This window comes from Monodelphis domestica, chromosome 7 (assembly GCF_027887165.1).
Source record: "Monodelphis domestica isolate mMonDom1 chromosome 7, mMonDom1.pri, whole genome shotgun sequence".
Classification (NCBI taxonomy): Eukaryota; Metazoa; Chordata; class Mammalia; order Didelphimorphia; family Didelphidae; genus Monodelphis; species Monodelphis domestica.
The window spans coordinates 236,091,130-236,110,520 of record NC_077233.1 but is presented as its reverse complement, the minus strand read 5'-3'; the positions used below and the strand labels follow the sequence as shown (position 1 = coordinate 236,110,520).

The 19,391-nt window shown below is 39.7% G+C and overlaps 1 protein-coding gene across 1 annotated transcript in view; it reads right to left on the bottom strand.

Annotated features, from left to right (window-relative positions):
• Positions 1 to 18,616, bottom strand: part of ABCC6 (ATP binding cassette subfamily C member 6) — an 84,226-nt gene extending 65,610 nt beyond the window's left edge. Inside the window, 6 exon segments of the mRNA XM_056806308.1 lie at positions 1,955 to 2,016; positions 4,869 to 4,994; positions 9,026 to 9,163; positions 9,318 to 9,443; positions 11,181 to 11,357; positions 18,420 to 18,616. Of these exon segments, the coding sequence (XP_056662286.1) occupies positions 1,955 to 2,016; positions 4,869 to 4,994; positions 9,026 to 9,163; positions 9,318 to 9,443; positions 11,181 to 11,357; positions 18,420 to 18,476 (686 nt within the window). The 5' untranslated portion in view covers positions 18,477 to 18,616.
• Between the last annotated feature and the right edge of the window lie 775 nt (positions 18,617 to 19,391).

Sequence of the window (19,391 nt, the reverse complement as noted above, 5' to 3'; positions counted from 1 at the left end):
TATGCTCTCCAGAGTTACCAACAATTCTTTCTCTGAACTCATTCCTCTTGACTTTTGCTGCATTTGACACTGTCGATCACCTTTGTGTGCTAGATACTCTTTCTTTTTTGGGTTTTTATGATCTTCCTCTTTCTATTTATCTGATTTCTCATTCAACTTTGTTAGTTCATAATTTATAATTTGCTTTCTGTTTGTGTACTGCAAGAACCTGTGTTGAACCTTCTCCTTTTCTTTCTTTATGTACACGAGTTTAATCTCTATGCAAATGACATTCAAATCTATATATCCAAGTCTAACCTTGTTTTGGACTTTACTCTCACAGCATCAATGGTCCATTGGGCATCTCCATCTCAATGTCTCAATGGTACTTCAAACTCAGTATATCCACAATGGATCTCAAGATCTTCCTTCCTTCCCCTCTTCTCCTACCATTCTTCTTTTACTTTTTAGGGCACTAACGCTTTGCAACTTTTGGGTCCTTCTTGACTCTTTATTGATTAGATTAATGGCCTCTGAATTCACTAAAACTTTGGGTAGGTAAATGTAGTGGCACATGCCTACTGTCCCTGCTACTGGGGAGATTTTATGAGCTAAGCCAATTGGTACTAAGTGCAGCATCAGTACAATGGGTCATGAAAGCTACTGCATTTCCAGCCTGGGAAAGACAGGGAGAAAGAAAGGAAGAAAGAAAGGAGGAAAGAAGGAAAGGAAGAAAGAAGGAAGGAAAGAAGGAAAGAAAAAGGGAGGAAAAGACATGGAGTTAGACTTGATAGAGACATTATCAGAAGCTGTCTGGTCCAAGAAAGGAAGAAAGAAAGAAAAATAAAAAAGAGAAAGAGATAGAAAGAGACAAAGAGAGAGAGAGAAAGAAAGAGAGATAAAAGAAAAAAGGGAGGGAGGGAAGGAAGGAAGGAAGGAAGGAAGGAAGGAAGGAAGGAAGGAAGGAAGGAAGGAAGGAAGGAAGGAAGGAAGGAAGGAGGAAGGAAGGAAGGAAGGAAGGAAGGAAGAAACTTTGGGCACTGCTGTTTTGCTGAGGAAGCAATCAAGTAAGGTCTTTGGATACAGGTGTGGGTATTCCAGCTGAGGCTACACACTTAGTGTGACTGTGAACTAATGTTACATTGGACCTTGAAGGTAGATACTGGAGAATCAATTCTTATATTCTAAGATGTTTCTGAGTGTCTGTATTGACCTCCTAGAGATGGGAAAATACAACTGATGACACTGGGGGAAACTGTTAGACCTGGGAGAACCTTGTGAGATTGGATGGAAGTTAGAAAGGGGATTAAAAGAAGAAATGGAATGGTGTGTAGTAAAAAGATAACTGGCTTGTGAATCAGAGAATCTGGGTTTAAATATGGGCCCTTCTGTTTACTGCCTGTTTCCTGTTTGACAAGTTGATATGTCCTTTATGAGCCCCAGTTATGCACTTTGTTAAATGGCATACTTGACCACACAATCATAGAGATTTAGGGGACCCTTGAGCTATATGACATCTGACCAAGAATTCCTTCCAGAATCATAGGGGAAGAGACTTATAGATTTAGACTTGATAGAGACATCAGAAGCTGTCTGGTCCAAGCCTTTCAATTTATAGATGAGGAAACTAAGGCCCAGGTAGATTAAATAACTTGCCCAAGGTCACATATCCTTAAGAGATGGTTGGCTTGTCTTTTGCCTAAAGAGTTTTTCTCTCTCCTCCCTGGTGGTACAGAACCAACTATTTCCAAGGTAGCCATTTCTATTTTTGGGTTGCTCTAAATGTTAGGCAAAATTTTTCCCTCCTTGGACTCAATAACCTCCTCTGACTTCTCATTTGACTGATGATTCTATGATGCTATGATGATGCTTATGATGCTTAAAGCATTTTAATCCATGGTAGAAGAGTAGAATAATGGTCAAGGGCTTTAAGGGGCAATTCATAACAATATCCTGAAACTTGTTTTTTTCTTACCTAGAAAACCACCAGAATGTGACTTTAGAAGGAAATGAGGCTCCAGATTCAGGACATGGATTCTGGAAGAGGCAGAAGAAAGCTGACTTTTAAATTCATTTATAAACTACATAATCCCAGTATCCCTAATCTCTTTAAATCCTTCTCCCTAGCTTCTCCAGAGGACTGACCAGTAGTGTTTAAAACTTTGAATTGCTATTGTTGAGTTGTTTCAGGCATGTCTCATTCTTTGTGACACGTTTTAAGGTTTTCATGGCAAAGATACTGGAGTCATTTGCCATTTCTTTCTCCAACTCACTTTACAGATAAGGAAACTGAAGAAAACAGGTTTAATGTGATTTTCCCAGGGTCACACAGCTAGTAAGTATCTGAAGTTAAATTTGAACTCATAAAGATGAGTTTTCCTGATTCCAAGCCTAGTACTGTACACTGTGCCACCTAGCTGTTACAACTTTAAAAAATTACTGGAAACAAGACCTCTGGTGTAGTAGTGGATGCCCCACAGGCATTTTAAACTCATATTCAAAACAGAACTCATCATCTTTCCCATCCCTAGTCCCTCCCTTCTTGCCAACACCCTGCTTCTGAAGATACCACCATCTTCTCAGTCATCTAAATTTGCAACCTTGGTGTCCTCTTCAATTATTTACTTGAACGATAACCATATATCCAACCTGATGTCAAATCTTGTTTATACCAAAGCACTATGTCTCATCTATATCTCCTTATTTCCACTGACATAATCACCATGGTAGTCTAGGCCTTCATCATGTCTTGCCTGTATCTTTGTGACTACCTTTTCATTGGTCACCATACTAGAAGCCCTGATCCCATCCATTGCCTACCCAACTACAGAAGTCATCTTCCTTAGGTACACATTTGACCACGGTACCCTTGTTGTTGTTCAGTCATGTTTTAGTCTTGTGTGACTCTTTGTGACCCCATTTTGGGATTTTTTTGGCAAAGATGGTAGAGTGGTTTTCCATTTCCTCCCCTAGCTCATTTTACAGAAAAGGAACTGAGGCAAACAAGGTTAAATGACTTGCCCAGGGTCATAAAGCTAGTCTGAGACCAGATTTGAACTCAGGAAGATGAGTCTTCTTGACTTTAGGGTAGGTATCCCCTCAGTGTGTCACTCAGCTGCTCCATGGTAAACTCTAATAAGTCCCAATCATTTTCAGGATCAAATATAAAGTTCTCATTCTTAACATTTAAAGCCATTCATAATTTGACCTTTTCCAATCTTCTTATAATTACTACCTTTCCAGCTTCTTGAACTTTTCTCTCCTCCACATATTCTCTGATCCCAACTATACTGCCTGCTGTTCATCAAACATAACACTCCATCTCTAGTCTCCATGCCTTTGAACTGACTGTCCCTGAAGCCTAGGATGCTGTAATTCCTCACCTCTGGTTTTCCTGGCTTCCTTCAAGATTCAGTTCAAATCCCATCTTTTTTCAGTAGTTTTTTTTTTCCTGATTCTCCACTACTGCTAGTGCCTTCCCTCTGAGATTACCTACCATTTACACTGTAGGTATCCTAAAGGTACATACTTATTTAGAGGTTGTGTCCCCTTTTAGAATGTAAACTCCCAGAAGACAGGGACAATATTTTTGTCTTTCTTTGCATCCTTGGCTTAACACAGTATGAAGACTGTACTTAATGAATGTTTGTTGACTGACTAGTTGGTAGATCACTGAAGTAAGAGTCAGAAAATGTGAGCTTAAATCCTATCTCTGCTATTTGGACAAATCACTTCCCTTCTCTGTGAAATAGTAGGGAACATTCTATGAGGATATTAAGACAGTGAAAATAGCTCTTATTCCTGAAAAGCAAATGTTTGTTAGTTCAAAATTGATTAAATATAGCATTTCTTTAATTATTTCATGTGTGTATTTGTCTCCCTACCCTGACTGTAAATTCTTTCAAAATAGGATGGAAACAAGTGTTAATTAAACACTTACTATGTGTTAGCTAGGAGGGTGCAGTGGATAGAGCACTGGGCTTAGAATCACAAAGACTCATCTTCCTTAGTTCAAATCTGGCCTCAAAAATTTACTAGCTATGTGGCCCTGGAAAAGTTATGGTCCCACCATACTGGCGTAATGGAGAAGGTTTATAGGTGGATCAGAAAGATTCCGCCTGGTACTTTTCTTATGTGCCAACCTCTGTCACACCAGGCATGTTTGCTGTTTAGTCATTTAAGTCATGTCTGACTCTTTGGGACCCTATTTGGGGTTTTCTTGGCAAATATACTGGAGTGGTTTCCCATTTCCTTCTAAAATATTTTACAGATGAGGAAACTGAGGCTAACAGGGTTGTGCTAACAGGCTCAGGTTCACACAGCACAAAAGGTAGTCAGCTAATAAGATGGATATTTTAGAATCACAGACCCATAGAGTTGTAAACTACTGGAGAACTTATCTGTATCATTCACTTTCCCCTCCCTCCCATTCAGATGAGGAAACAGACCCTAAGAAGTGACATGTTTGTAGCAGAGTCAGGGTGAAGGGCAGCTAGGTGGTCCAGTGGCTAGAGCTCCAGTAATGGAATCAGGAAGATCTGAGTTCAAATCCAGTATCAGGCACTTACTAGCTGTGGGAACCTGAGCAAATCACTTAAACCTGTTTGCCTCAGTTTTCTCATCTGTAAAATGAGTCAGAGAAAGAAATGGCAAACTACAACAGTACCTTTCTTCAAGAAAACCCCAAAAGGGGTCACAAAGAGTTGGACATGACTGAAAGATGACTAAACAATAAAGAGCTAGTACTAAAACCAGGTTTTCTGAAGTCTAGTCTCACTATACTACACTATAACTTGCCCCTCTTTTTTGGAGAAGGATCCAGATGCTCACAGCAGGGCCTTACTCTTTCTATTTGTTTTAGGGGAAAGAGTGACACGGTTGACACTTACGGAGTCATGCATAATCTTTGAGAAGAATGGAGGCTGGTCTGCTAGGAAGGATAATACAAACTGTGCACCAATCAAAGCTGAATGAAAATAGGTTATGAGGTGGCGGAAAGTGTCTTCTGGAAAGCCCTGTGAAATTTAGGAACAATCAATCAATCCATAAACATTTATTTTATAATTATATATAATATTATTTTATAATATATATAATTACATACTTAATATAGCTACATGTTTATAACATTATTTTAAAATAAAAATATTTGATTTTTCCCAAGTACATTCAAAGACTTTTTTTAAACATTCATTTAAAAAATTTTGAGTTCCAAATTCTCTTTCTCATACCTCCTTCCTTTCCCTTTCCACCTCCCTCCCTGAGATAGTAAGCAAGCTAATATAGATTTTACATGTGCAATTATGGGTAAAGCATTTATTAAGCACCAACTAAGTACTAGCCACTGTGCTAGGTGCTAGGAATACAATGAATCCTCTCATTCATATGGCTGAGCAAGAAGGGTCTAACCCATGGAGTGGGGATGGGGGTGGAATAAACCTTGTTAAATTAAAAGTGAGGGAAGGAAGAGTCAAAGGAATAAAAAAAAATGACAGTAGATATGCTGGGGAAAATTCTTTTAGAAATGGCTTAAAATGTCTCCTCTATGCATTAAAATAGATTTTGATCCACAAATGGTTGATTTATACAAATTCTTTATATATAAAGAATTAGCTAGGTCTAGAGGTACAGGGTGGAGCAGGGCAGGACATTTCCCCTGAAGTGGCTATGGTGGCTAGAGGAAGATGATATTTGGGGCAATAGACTGTGTGTTGGAGCTGGAATTGTAGACCTGAGTATGAGTACTGACTCTACTTCTTGGGGTCACAGGATTCATAGTTACACCCGGAAGGGACCACAGAGGTCATTGAGTCCAATTCCACCCATTATACAGATGAGGAAACCGAGGCTCAGAGACATTAAGTGACTTGCCCAGAGTCATACAGCTAGTAAGTGCCTGAGGTTGTTTCAAAACCTAGCAAGATCAATGTACTCTCTACTGTGATACCCTGCCTCCAAAGCAAGTAACAAAACAAGTATCTTCTCTGGATTAAAATGAAGGGGATAAATGCTACCATCCTTTTAGTTCTCAATCTATAATCATATCATATAGGTTTATTAAGTACTCTGTCCATATATTTCTTTGAAACTCAGAAATTACCCTCTGAGAATAGACTTGGGGTAAATGATTTCAGCAAAATAGTATACAATAAACCCAAAGATCCCAGCTTTTGGGACAAAAATACTGGGAAAATTAGAAAACAATGTGGGAAAAATTAAGTTTAGATCAATATCTCACACCCTGTACCAAGATAAATTCAGAATGGGTAAATGGCTTAAGTATAAAGAAGGAAACTATAAGTAAATTAGGTGAACATAGAATAGTATGCCTGTCATATCTATGGGAAAGGAAAGAACTTAAGACCAAGCAAAGACAGAGAATATTACAAAATGTAAAATGAATGATTTTGATTACATTAAAGTAAAAAGTTTTTGTGCAAACAAAACCAATGCAACCAAAATCAGAAGGGAAACAACAAAGTGGGAAAAAATCTTTATAACAAAAACCTCTGACAAGGGTCTAATTTCTCAAATTTATAAGTAGCTAAATCAATTGTACAAAAATTAAGTCATTCCCCAAATTGATAATTGGGCAAGGGACATGAATAGGCAATTTTCAAATAAAGAAATCAAAACTATCAACAAGCACATGAAAAAGTGTTCTAAATCTCTTCTAATTAGAGAAATGAAAATCAAAACAACTCTGAGGTACCACCTCACACCTAGCAGGTTGGCTAACATGACAACAAATGAAAGTAATAAATGTTGGAGAGGATGTGGCAAAATTGGGACACTAATACATTGCTGGTGGAGTTGTGAATTGATCCAATCATTCTGGATGGCAATTTAGAATTATGTCCAAAGGACTTTAAAAGACTATCTGTCCTTTGATCCAGTCATAGTGCTGCTGGGTTTGCACTCCAAAGAGATAATAAGGAAAAAGACTTGTATAAGAATATTCATAGCTGCACTCTTTATGATGGCAAAAAATTGGAAAATGAGGGGATGCCCTTCAATTGGGGAATGGCTGAACAAATTGTGGTATATGTTGGTGATGGAAAACTATTGTGCTCAAAGGAATAATGAAGTGGAGGAATTCCATGTGAACTAGAACGACCTCCAGGAATTGATGCAGAGTGAAATGAGCAGAACCAGGAGAACATTGTATACAGAGATGTATACACTGTGGCACAATCGAATGTAATGGACTTCTCTACTAGCAGCAATGCAACAATGTAGGACAATTTGGAGGGACTTATGAGAAAGAACGCTATCCACATCCAGAGAAAGAATTGTGGGAGTAGAAACACAGAAGAAAAACAACTGCTTTATCACAGGGGTCAATGGGGATATGATCGGGGATGTAGACTCTAAACAATCACTCTATTGCAAATATTAATAATATAGAAATAGGTCTTGATCAATGATACATGTAAAACCCGGTGGAATTGCTTGTTGGCTATGGGAAGGGGAAGGGAGAAGGAGAGGGAAAATATGAATCATATAACCATGGGAAAAAATTCTAAATTAATTAAGTAAATAAGTCTAAAAAAAATGCCCTCTGAGGCAAATGCAACATCAATAGGCTTTAATGTCCCCATTTTGCAAATGAGGAAACTGAGACTCATAGAGACACTGTAAATGGCCACAGAATGCCCCCGGATATGAATCCAGTTCTCTTCTGATTCCAAATTGGGCATACCTGCAGTAACTGCAGGAGAAATGCCTCCTTCCTGGCACACTCAGTCCTGTGCCTCCAATTCTCCCTTGATTGGCTAGAATGGGCAGGTATATGGTGCAGTGGATAGAGTCTTAGGTCTGGAGTCAGGAGGACCTGAGTTCAAATCTGAATCCAGATTCTTACTGTGACTATGGGCAAGTCACTTATCCCTGTTTACCTCAGTTTCCTAATCTGTCAAATGAGTTGGAGAATGAAATGGAAAACCATTCCAGTATCTCTGCCAAGAAAACTCTAAATGAGGTCATAAAGACTTGGACACGACTAAACAGCAACGCCTTAGCCATAATTGTTTTAGAATATGCCTTTTTCCAATTTCCTCTCATGATAATTTCTCCTTCCTTAGTCTTTAAACCCTTCAAATATTTGCAAGAATTACATGCCAATAAACATGATAATTGACATTTATATAGAGCTTTAAAATTGGGAAAGTATCTTGCATACATTATCTCATTTGAGTATTATAGTTCAGTGACATTATGGGTTTAAATAAATTTATAGGTAGACCTAGTAGTGTAATAATATGCAGACATTGTTTCCATGAAAAAATGTCTTTCAAATTCCCCCAAAAATTTTACACTAAAACTGATTTACATATGATCTTTGGCAATAGAGTCTACTTGCCAGTGAAGGATCACCTTGGTTATTATTATTATTATCATGTTTTATATTGATTAATATTATGTTAATTATTAATATTATATTAAGCAATGATATTATTATTAAATTTTTATGTCCTTCCCCCTTCTCTTTGGGCCAAGATAAAAAAGCCATCTTGTTCAAGAAATGATTATCTATTATTCTATCTCATTAATTTTTATATCCCAAACATCTTGTGCATATGCATAAAACTATAATTTCCTCAATGTAGAAAATTCTCACTATGGGAGTCTTTTCCATTCTCAGATCATAACCCACTTAGTAAATGAATCCCAAGAAGTTTCTGGAGTCATGTAGATGTTAAAGGACTTGCCCAAGGTCACACACTAAGTATAGGAGGTAGGATTTTATAGTCAAATCCTGCTGCCTCCAACCCCACTCTCTATTTATTATGCCACACTGACTCACTTTGTGGATAGTTGTTCAGTCATTTTTTAATTGTCTCCTACTCTTTGTGACCCCATTTGAGGTTTTCTTGGCAGAGATACTGGAATGGTTTGCCATTTCTTTCTCCAGTTCATTTGACAGATGAGGAATTGAAGCAAACAGGGTTAAGTTACTTGCCCAGGGTCATAGTCATGTAATAAATACTTATATTTGTATATAGCCTGGGTTCCCAGGCTCCAACTATGCCCTTCATCTACTTACTCCTTGTAGGGCTTGGTGTACGGTGGCACTGACTGTGACCGCCATGGAGAAGGAGCAGAGCAGCCAGTAAATAAATAGCACTCCTGATGACTGGATCCCCCTCCTTCTCTCCAAATGGATCAGGAAAATTGCCAGGATCTACAAGGAGGGAAGCAACAGCAAGGGGACTTTAGAGCCTGAAGAAAGTGCAAAGACTGTGAGAAAATGAAAACACTCTTGTCCCAAGCCCACCTTTGGTTTCTTCTCTATCCCAGCAAAATTTAACACGCAAAAGCTAAACTCTGGTTATTACCATGGTGATGAGCCACACTGTAGGATTAATCAGGAATTCAGGAGCTTGAGGGATTCCTTTTTTGATTTTCCAAAGAGTGAAGATTATGTTAGAAAAACATAGGAGGACCAAGGTGAAGCCAAGCACCTAAGAAGAACAAGATTCATTTGAGTTTGGAACAAAAAAGGGAAAAGTAAAGGTGATCAACTTTTCCTACATCCAATGGCTAGATCCTTGGATTTGACTTCAAGAAACCTGAAGTTCAAATTCTGCCTCAGTACTGGCTGTGTATGACCTCAGATGAGTCAATTTTCTCAGTCTCAGTTTCCTTATCTTTAAAATGGGGATGAAAATAGCACCCACCTCAGAAGATCTTTGTGACATAATATATGTAAGGTGCCTTGCAAACCTTAAAGAACCATAGAAATGTTAATGATTATTATCATCACATAGCTATTGTTACCTTTCATTTTTAAGAGGACCAATGATATGTGATGTTTTGACTTGTGCATGAATTATATTTCAATGAGGCAGAGTTTCACAAAGTTGTCAACCTCACTTTCTCTCTCAGAGTCATTGATGTCCAATAGGAAGACAAAAGTCAGGATGACTGGTAATGACCCAGGATGTGGTAGGTGACCTTGGTATCTTCCATATCTCACCAGACTCTAAGCACTTCATAGCGTCTGCTTCAATTACTTTCATGGCCCTTAGAACAAATTGTTCTTCTCTACCCATTCCACTAAGTGAAGTCTTCACATTATCACGTCATCACATTATTTTAAGCACAAAATGATAATCAAATTGGAGAATACTGAATTGGAAAGGCACCTTAGAAATAATTTACACCAACTTTCTTGTTTTATAGATAAGGAAACTGAGAGCCCAAAGAAGGGAGATGATTTGGGGATTGACACAGATTAGAGATACGACAAGATCAATGGTACAGATCCATCTAGTACTAGAAATAATAGAAGAAATTTGGGTACTTGAATCCTAGAGAGATGAATGATGACTAAAATGGAAAAGGACTTGTTATCTTGAAGAGAATTATTGCTCCCTCATTACCCTTTTCTGCCCACATGGACAAATATGGCTATTATTACACACAGCAAAAATAATAATGGCATCCAAAGAAGAAAACATGTTTAGCATCATTTTACATTAAGACATCAAGATTTGAATTATGGGGAGAAAATAGTTCCTCAAAGGCACAAATAAGAAACCACAAAAAAAAAAAGTGGGGATGGGGTGGGAGGGAATGAACTGAATACTAAAAGTTCATCCTGTTTCTAATTGAGATGAGGATGGAACATCCTTTAAAGCCACTTTAAGTACCATCTCCTTCCTTTGTAAAACTTTTGGACAAAGTAATAGTCTCTGATTCCAGAAGATCTAGGTTTGAATCTTGCTTCAAGCTACTTCAAAACAGTATGACCCTGGGTAAATGAATTAACCCTGCTAGATCTCTGTTTTTTTTTTTTATCTATAAAATGTGGATAATAACAATATTTCCCATATGGAGTTGTGAAGATCAAATGAAATAAACTATGTAAAAGATTTTATAAACCTCAAAACCCCATTATGCAATAAACACTGTCACTGCATCTATTGTAATCTCCCTCATCCTTTGAACAACTTAACCAGTTATGATCTGGAATCTATAATTTAGCCTTTACTTATAGATTGTCTTGTACTGTTCTTTGATTATTCCATTTGTAATAATTGCTCCCCATCATTAGACTGTAAACTTTCTTGAGGAAAGAGACTTAGATTTGTTTATTTCAAAGTCCCTTGCATGGTGTTGAGCACATGGTGAATAAGTATTGGTTAATTAATTGCTATCAAGCTTATAGTAAGGCCAGGAACTCCAGCAGCTGCTACCATTTTAGTTTTGAAGAGGCATGACATCCGGATGTAGCCCTTGTTGTTGTAGCGAAGGTAGAGGAAGTAGAAGGGGCTAATGACCCACAGATAGACTGAGGGGAGCCAGGCCACAGCTGCATTCATGAGGCATAGGCTGGACATCTGGAGTCCCAGTGACTGGGTTTCATTCCAATTCTGTACCAAGACAAACATAGAGAAGGAGTATTAGTCAGCTACTCTGTATCGAGTTTGGTATATCCTAGATGCAATGGTTCTGAACTTGGGGTCCATTAACTTCTTTTAAAAAACCTTTTTTTTTGATAATTATATTTGTTTTTCTCCCCCCCCCTTTATTATTATTGTTATCATTAAACCTTTGCCTTCTGTCTTAGAATCAACGATTGGTCCCCAGGGTCACACAATGAGGACATGTGTGAGGCCAGATTTGGTCTCAGGACCTCCTATCTCTGAGTTTGGCTCTCAATTCACTGAGCCACATAGCTGCCCCTGATAATTATATTTCAATAAAATTAATACCTTTTGTAATCCTATGTATTTCATTTTCTGCATTTAAAAATCATCATTGTGAGGAGATCCATAGGATTCACCAGACTACTTAAGGGGTCAATGATGCAAAAAAAAAATTAAGGACCCTTGCTCTAGGGGACCTATAAAAATTAAATTTAACTCTCCCCTGATTGTGAAGATTAAATGAAATCTGCTGCCCATTTTTAGATTTAATCACCAAAAATGTAAACATCCCACTTAATCATTGAATCAAGAGGTCTGTGATCCAGGTGTGTCATAGTGGGTGATGAATCAGCTTCAAACTGACTGCCCCCAGGTGGTTCTAAGCAAAGCTTCAACTATAATTGGTAGATGTGAAAGTGGAGGAAGGCATAGGAAGTGATGCAAAAGAAAGTCTTTAAAAGGGAGTTACAACTTCCTGGGAGAACTTCAGCTTCTTCTGGAGTTCTGAGTTTGAGTTGGAGGCTGGTGATGAATCTGCTGATTGGACCTGAGACCTTTCCTGGTGAGACTGTCCTTGAATCTCTTCCTTTGGACTGACATGTGGTGAGTGAAAAGGCTGACTCCTTTCCTGGATTTTCTGACTAGCCTCAGGAGAGACTTACCTCTTGAGAGACTTTCCCAGGTCCTCGGTCTTGCCAAGGCCCCTCTGGCTAAGGACTAACCCTCCCTGCCTGGGTTGAGCCAGGAGCCAGGAGTATATTACTTAGTGCTTAGGCTAGATATCTTAACCTATCCTCTCTCTGATTTCTAACTTCACTCTTTCTATATTTTGTAAATAAATTATAAATAAATCTCTTTGATATTAATTAAATTTCTGGCAACCCTATTCTTAAATAATAATCCAGTCCAACCTTTTATAAAAAAAAACCCTTTTCTTCCAAAGACCACAGGGTATTTGCTGACCTATGGATAGAATATTTCAGGGTATAAACATACCAGCACAATATGAAGAGGTCAGTCTAAATGGATTTTACCTGAAACCCACACTTGGACTTTCCCCTGCTAGGACTACTGCCAGGATTGCTACTCCTGTCTTTGAGAGCTCCCACCTTTTTGGGTGCTGATCCAGGTTCCTCCCACCTCTCACCCTAGGTAAGCAGGTAGTTCACAGCTTGCCTCTGCATGGTAAGTGTATGCCTCTTAGCCTATATTCCCAGAGATCAGCTGTGGTGCTAAAGCTTTTTCCCCGATTCTAAGCAAATAAGTACCTTTCTCTTCCCCTCATCATCAGCATCCAGTTTGTTCCTACACAGCCCTGCCTCCATTGTCCCACTGATTTTCATCCTTTATCCCTGTCCCTTATTCTAATATGCCCATAATAAATGATGTCAAGGATTTTGCTTCATTTGCTTCATTCTGCATCTTTTGCAGTACTTAGCACAGTGTGTCATCAATAGGTGCAAAATTTGTGTTTGTTGAGTATTATAGATGTATAAGGGAACTGTGGAGTGAAAATTTTAGGAAATAATATCACAAGGATTAATTAGCCAGTAAATATTTAAATCATAAGTTCCCTGAGGACAAGGACTATTTTTTGCCTCTTTTTATATCACCAGCTGTTGGCACGATTCCAGGCACATAGTAGGCACTTAATAATTTAAAAAAAACCCACCTTACTTTCTGTCTTAGTATCAATTCTAAGACAGAACAGCAAGAGGTAGGCAATTTGGGTTAAGTGACTTGCCCAGAGTCATACAGCTAGGAAGTGTCTGAGGTCCCACTTGAACCCAGGTCCTCCTTACTTCAGGCTTAGTGCTCTATTCATTGTGATACCTAGCTGCCTCTTAATAAATGTTTATTGATCTACTGTATTAAGTACTTATTAGGTGTCAGAGAGGAGTGCTAGGATCAGAAACATTTCAATCAGTCAACAAAAAGGTATTTACCAAGTCCCTCCTACCTACTTTATACCAACAACTGCATTAGGCACCTGGATAAAAGTAAAAAATAAAACAGTTTTTGCCCCTAAAGAACTCATGTTCTGGGAATGAAAGAAAAAGCCTTTATAAATCACTGACTATGGGCAAAGCATTGTACTAGGAGCTGGGAGTACAAAAAGAAAAGTAAGACAGTCTCTGTCCTCAAGGAGGGCATTCCATTTTAATTCTATTCTATTCTATCTATATGCAATGAATTATAGTTATTATAGGGAGAGACAATGCACATTGAAGGTTTTAGCAGTAAATCGTGGAAAGTGCATGGCAAGTCATATGTTAATGCATCTGATTTGGTGTCCTTTTCACTGGTGAAATCATATCATTTGCTGATGCTGATTCATTTGACCAGGATTTTGGTGTTCGAAATTTGGGCTCTTTTTCCCCAGGGCTGAGCTGACCTAGGGGATGAGCAGACCCTAGTTTTTTGGCAATATGTTTTAATTTTGTCCTTGCTATATCTTCTCAGTAAATGAGACTGTTTTCTCATTTAACTATTAATATGATTGAATAATAAATAATATTTATGTTTACTTATATTTTTATTATTTATATTTTAAATATAATAAAATAAAACATTTTATATAAAAATAAAATATTTTATATTTTAAAAATAAAAATAAAAATAAAATATTATATATTTTTATTATTTGTATTATTATCATTATTAAAATATTAATTAATTGTTGGGTCAGTCCATGATATTATATCGAAGGGGCCCACCTTCCTCATCACCACTAGCACCAAATACTGATCAACTAACAGACGAGTGCAAGAACCCTGAGAGTGAGGGACAGCATCCCTTTGCTGACTGGTTCACCTACTAGAATAGCCCTTAGAGACATCATCTAGGGAAACAAATCTTGTGGAAGGAGGCCATGCATTCCTACCAACAGTCAGCCAATCGTCCCATACAGGGCAGGTAGACTAGCCTAGATAATGCTACCGGACTCCTTTAGGGAAAGTTAGAAGCCAAAAGCTTGTGCCAAGCAAGCCACTTTGTTGTTGACAGCCCAGGACTGAACCTATGAGCCCTGGGCATAGTGACATTTAAAAATGCTATTAAAGAAGAGGCATTGGTATCTGTTTTGCTGCTGCACCATATGTGTTGTCTCCTTTATTAGAATGTGAGTCCTGGAGAGCAGGGGCTTCCTTTTCAACTTGTATCCCCAGAGCTTCACATAGTTCTGAGCACACAGAAAGCATTTAATAAATGTTTTATTCATTCATTCATTCATTCATTCATTCATTCAAAGGGAGATACTAATTATAATAAGTAATTGAATTCCTGACTGGAGTCACTAGTATTAGAAAGATGTCCCCAGTCTCTCAGAACACACCTAGAAGCCTTAGGGGAAAATGTAATCTTGCCTTGGGAACCTAGTGGTATTTGGGACCCATTGGTTGGGGATGGGTGGTGGTAGTCATGATGAATTATAATCACAGTTGCCCCAAATGAGGTCACAAAGAGTCAGACAGAACAACAAATGACATTTTAATCTAGTTTGGAGTATGTGACTCAAGGATTACATGCTGGACACCTTTGCTCTAGTTCAACCAAGAATCTTCACTCAGTCATTCAGTCTTCGCCTAAGGACTTCCAAGGAGAAGGAATTCAACTATTCCTTGAGGCAAGACATTCCATTTTGGGATAGCTTTAACTAACTTCTAGGAAGTTTTTCCTGGCATCAAAACTTAAGTTGTCTCTTTGATATTTCTATCCCACCACTTGAAATTCTGCCCAACAAAACAAGTTAGACCCTCTTCAATTTCTTAAAGACAGTTTCCATGAATCTCCTCTTCATTGGTCTCGGCATTCGAGCTGCTTCAACCATTTCTCTTATATCACGTCATCTATCTGATAGATGTCCTTCACCATAGGTGGTACCATGTATATAACACAATAGACTCAGAGTCAGGAAGACCTGAGTTCAAATCCAATCTCAGAAATTAGCAGGGTGACTCTGGGCATGTTGCTGAACTGCTATCTGCTTCCTTTTCCTCATCTACAAAATGGGAATAATATAGTACCTACCTCCCAGGACTGTGGTGAGGATCAAATGAAATAATATTTGTAAAGCACTCTTTTTTAGTAGTGTGACCCACAACTCAACTTAGCAGAGTGCACAGTGTTAGTATTATTTGTTATTGGAGGCAACTAGGTGGTGCAATGGATACAGTGCTGGGTCAGAGTCAGAAGATTCCAAGTTCAACTCCAGCCTCTTAGCCAAGTCCCTTAACCCTGTTTGCCTCAGTTTCCTCATCTGCAAAATGAGCTGGAGATGGAAATGGCAAGTCAAGCTAGTATCTTTGCCAAGAAAATCCAGTGGGGTCACAAAGGGTCAGATATGACTGAAACAACTGAATAAAATATAGTGCATTAAGGTTTGCAAAGTGTTTTGAGTCTCATAACAACCCAGTGAGAGAGACTTCATTTTGTAGATGAGAAAACCGAGGCTTCAAGAGCCTGAATGACTTTCTCTGGGTCACATAGCTAGCAAGCATAAGAAGCAACAGATATGAAAGTAATAAACACTCTGAAATGTCCTTTTCTAGTTTTATCTACACTCACTCACTACCTTCAGCCTCAAAGGACAAGACCAGACTCTCCTAGCACCATTTCCCACAGCTGGAATATATTCATTTCCTTCTCAATCTGTTGAAATGCTTCTTCTTGCATATCTTTCCATATCTCCCCAGCTCCAAGTGTTCTCTGTCTCCTACTGAAGTTTGGAGCTCCCCTTTACATTGAACTATACATGCAAATCAGGATCATATATTTTTTGTATATTCTTTGTTAGTAGTGTAACCCCTGGCTGAAAGCATGAGATTCTCCTTTTTGGTGGAAACTGATTTCTTAATCCTCCATGCTTGCCTAAGGGTAGAGTTGATGAAATCTTGAGAGAGGAGAGAACCAGCTCTCAAAGCAGAGAGCCAAAAGACCAGGACTTCTTTTCTCTCTCAATCTTTCATCAGCTCCACCCCTCCCAAAGACCTGGAGAATTGAGTAATACAGATACAGCAATGAGGAGAGAACTTTGAGCTCAGGCTTGTCTCACTCTTCATGACCCTGTTTGGTGTTTTCTAGGCAGAGATCCTGGAATGGTTGGCCATTTCCTTCTCTAGCACATTTTACAGATGAGGAAACTGAGGCAAATAAGGTTAAGTGACTTGTTCAGGATCTTTTGGTCAGATTTGAACTAAGGAAAATGTGTCTTTCTGAGTTCAGGCCTGTTCCTCTAGCCACTGGTGCCACTTAGCTACCTTACTTTCATTTTGGCTATACTAACTATATTGTCTTGGGCAAGAGGGAAAGGATAAACCCCTGCTACATGCACTCGGAACCTTAGCTAGGGATATTTGAACTCGGGTCTTCCTGACTCCAGAGCCACCACATTGAGTCACCTAGTGACCCCCTTCTATTAGATTGAAAATGTTCTTCATTTGTTTTTCCTAGCATCTAGTGCAGTGTGCTTAGTAGGAGTTTAATATTCAGTTTAATTGCAAATGACTGGAAGTAGATTTTGCTGTTATTTTCTGATATTGAAACTATGAAGTGAAGGTGATTTTGTCTTAGCATGGTAAGAAGTATGGGGAATCTCACTGGATACTTGTATCTGTATAACTGTATAGAGAGCTCTTTTTCATAAATGATTTTAGACAAAGGCAAGGGCCAGGACGAAGTGACATCTCCTTATCTCCAGGATTCTTGAGGTGCCTCTCAAGTCCAGTCTTGTGTCTCCACTGGAAATCTCTGGTCTTTACATATATAAATGCTCAAGTCTTGCAGCTGCATCCACAAATCCCTGAACATGGTGTTGTCATGGTGGGAAAGAACCCCTGGAGAGAGGTGTTCTGAGAGTCTCTCCCACCAATCAAGCTTATCTGCCCTAAGCCAAAGAGGAATTCTCCCAGTTCCAGGTCAAGATGATGCATAGATAAGGCAGATCTTTTATAAAGCTCTAGGATTGCTACAGGGCATCCCAGTTTCAGAGAACTGCCTTCTTTGCCTTTTGCACTCCTTCCTTCTCCTCAAGTGTGGGGTGGGAAGAGCTAGAGCTCAGGAGACCTCTCTGTCTGTCTGTCTCTCTCTCCCCCCTTTTCCTCTCTCTCTCTCTCTGTCTCTCTGTCTGTCTCTGTCTCTCTCTGTGTCTCTCTGTGTCTCTCCAACCCACACCCTTTCCTGTCTCTCTCTCTCTCTCTCTCTCTCTCTCTCTCTCTCTCTCTCTCTCTCTCTCTCTCTCTCTCTCTCTCTCTCTCTCTCTCTCTCTCTCTCTCTCTCTCTTTCTCTCTCTCTCTCTCTCTCTCTCTCTCTCTCTCTCTCTTCTCTCTCTCTCTCTCTCTCTCTCTCTCTCTCTCTCTCTCTCTCTCTCTCTCTCTCTCTCTCTCTCTCTCTCTCTCTCTCTCTCCCCTTTCCTCTCTGACTCTGTCTGTCCTCTGTCTGTCTGTCGTCTGTCTGTCAGTCTCCTCTTTCCCGCCCCCCTCTTATTCTCTCTGCCACACGCAGGGAGAGCTGTAGAATTTGGGGTACTAGAGAGCCGAAGGGGCAAGCAAAAGAGGGGGTTCCAGCTTTGCCTACTACCATTTGGAAACTCACCTACGGCAAAGCTTGCATTTCTTTCTCGGGGTGGGACAAGCATAAGGCTGGGCGGGGAAAATGGGGTGCAGAGGGGGGTTTTTCTCTTCCTCTATAATTCTTCTTCCCACCGGTCTGAAAGATCAGCTCAGCTTCACTAGAGATTCCCTAGAAGGAATGGGGTGGGGTGGCGGGGTAGGACTGGAAAACACTTACCCAGTTCCCCAAGACAGGGTTGCAGACTCCGCTGCCAGAGCCCACCACTACAACCATTGCGACACGTCTGTCTCAAGTCTGACCTTCTCCCGGACTTGTCTGGGTAGCGAAGCTCGGGCTCTGGAGAGTGAAGGGACATTACCGGGGGGACCCTGGCCTGAATTCTCCTCACCCTTATCAGCAGACCTGGGTCAAGGTCCAGATGGGGCCGTGCGTGTCGGGGGGGGGCGGGGTAGGGGAATTGGGGAAAATGGGGTTGGAGTATGGAATTTTTTTTACGGTATCGTCCCTCCCCGTTTTCTGTTCCAGGGTAGGAGTACCTGTTCCAGAGTGGAACTGGATGAGGCTCCCTAGCTGGGGTGGAGCGATTTCTTCCTCTCTTGATGCTCCCCCCTTCCTAGAACCCAGCGCAGGGAGGCCTTTTGGTCTGGCGGCTGGCTGAATGGCACGGTCTTTTGAAAAAGCCAGAACGCAAGGCTTCAAAGAGGAGGTGGAAGAGGAAAAAAGCAGAAGTATCAGGTTAAACTGGATCTCAAGGCGCTTTTTGGGAGCTGTGGTTTGAAAAAAAATCTGGCAGAGGTCTAGTGTGGGATGGGTTTGCATGGAATAAAGGGGCAAAACAGTTTTTACTCTTTCAGTGTTGTTAGCAGAATGGTCCTAAATTGGAATCTTGCAGTGCTTAGCTAGCTTACCCCATTTCAAAGATTGAGAAATTTGGCCTGTTGAGAGCTTTTGTGGAGTGGGGATGGGCTGAGGGCTTATGGGAAAGTGAGGACAGTTCAACCCAGGGGTCAACTCCTGGTGTCTATCCTTTCCTGGTCTATCTCTTTGGATATCATGGGATCCTATGGTTCGAACTGGAAGGGACCTTAAAGGCTATTGAGTCTAACACCTGTATTTTACAGGTGAGGAAACAGAGGCACTAAGGGTTTAGGGTGTCAGGTGGGTTTTGTACACATTTTTTTTACTCTA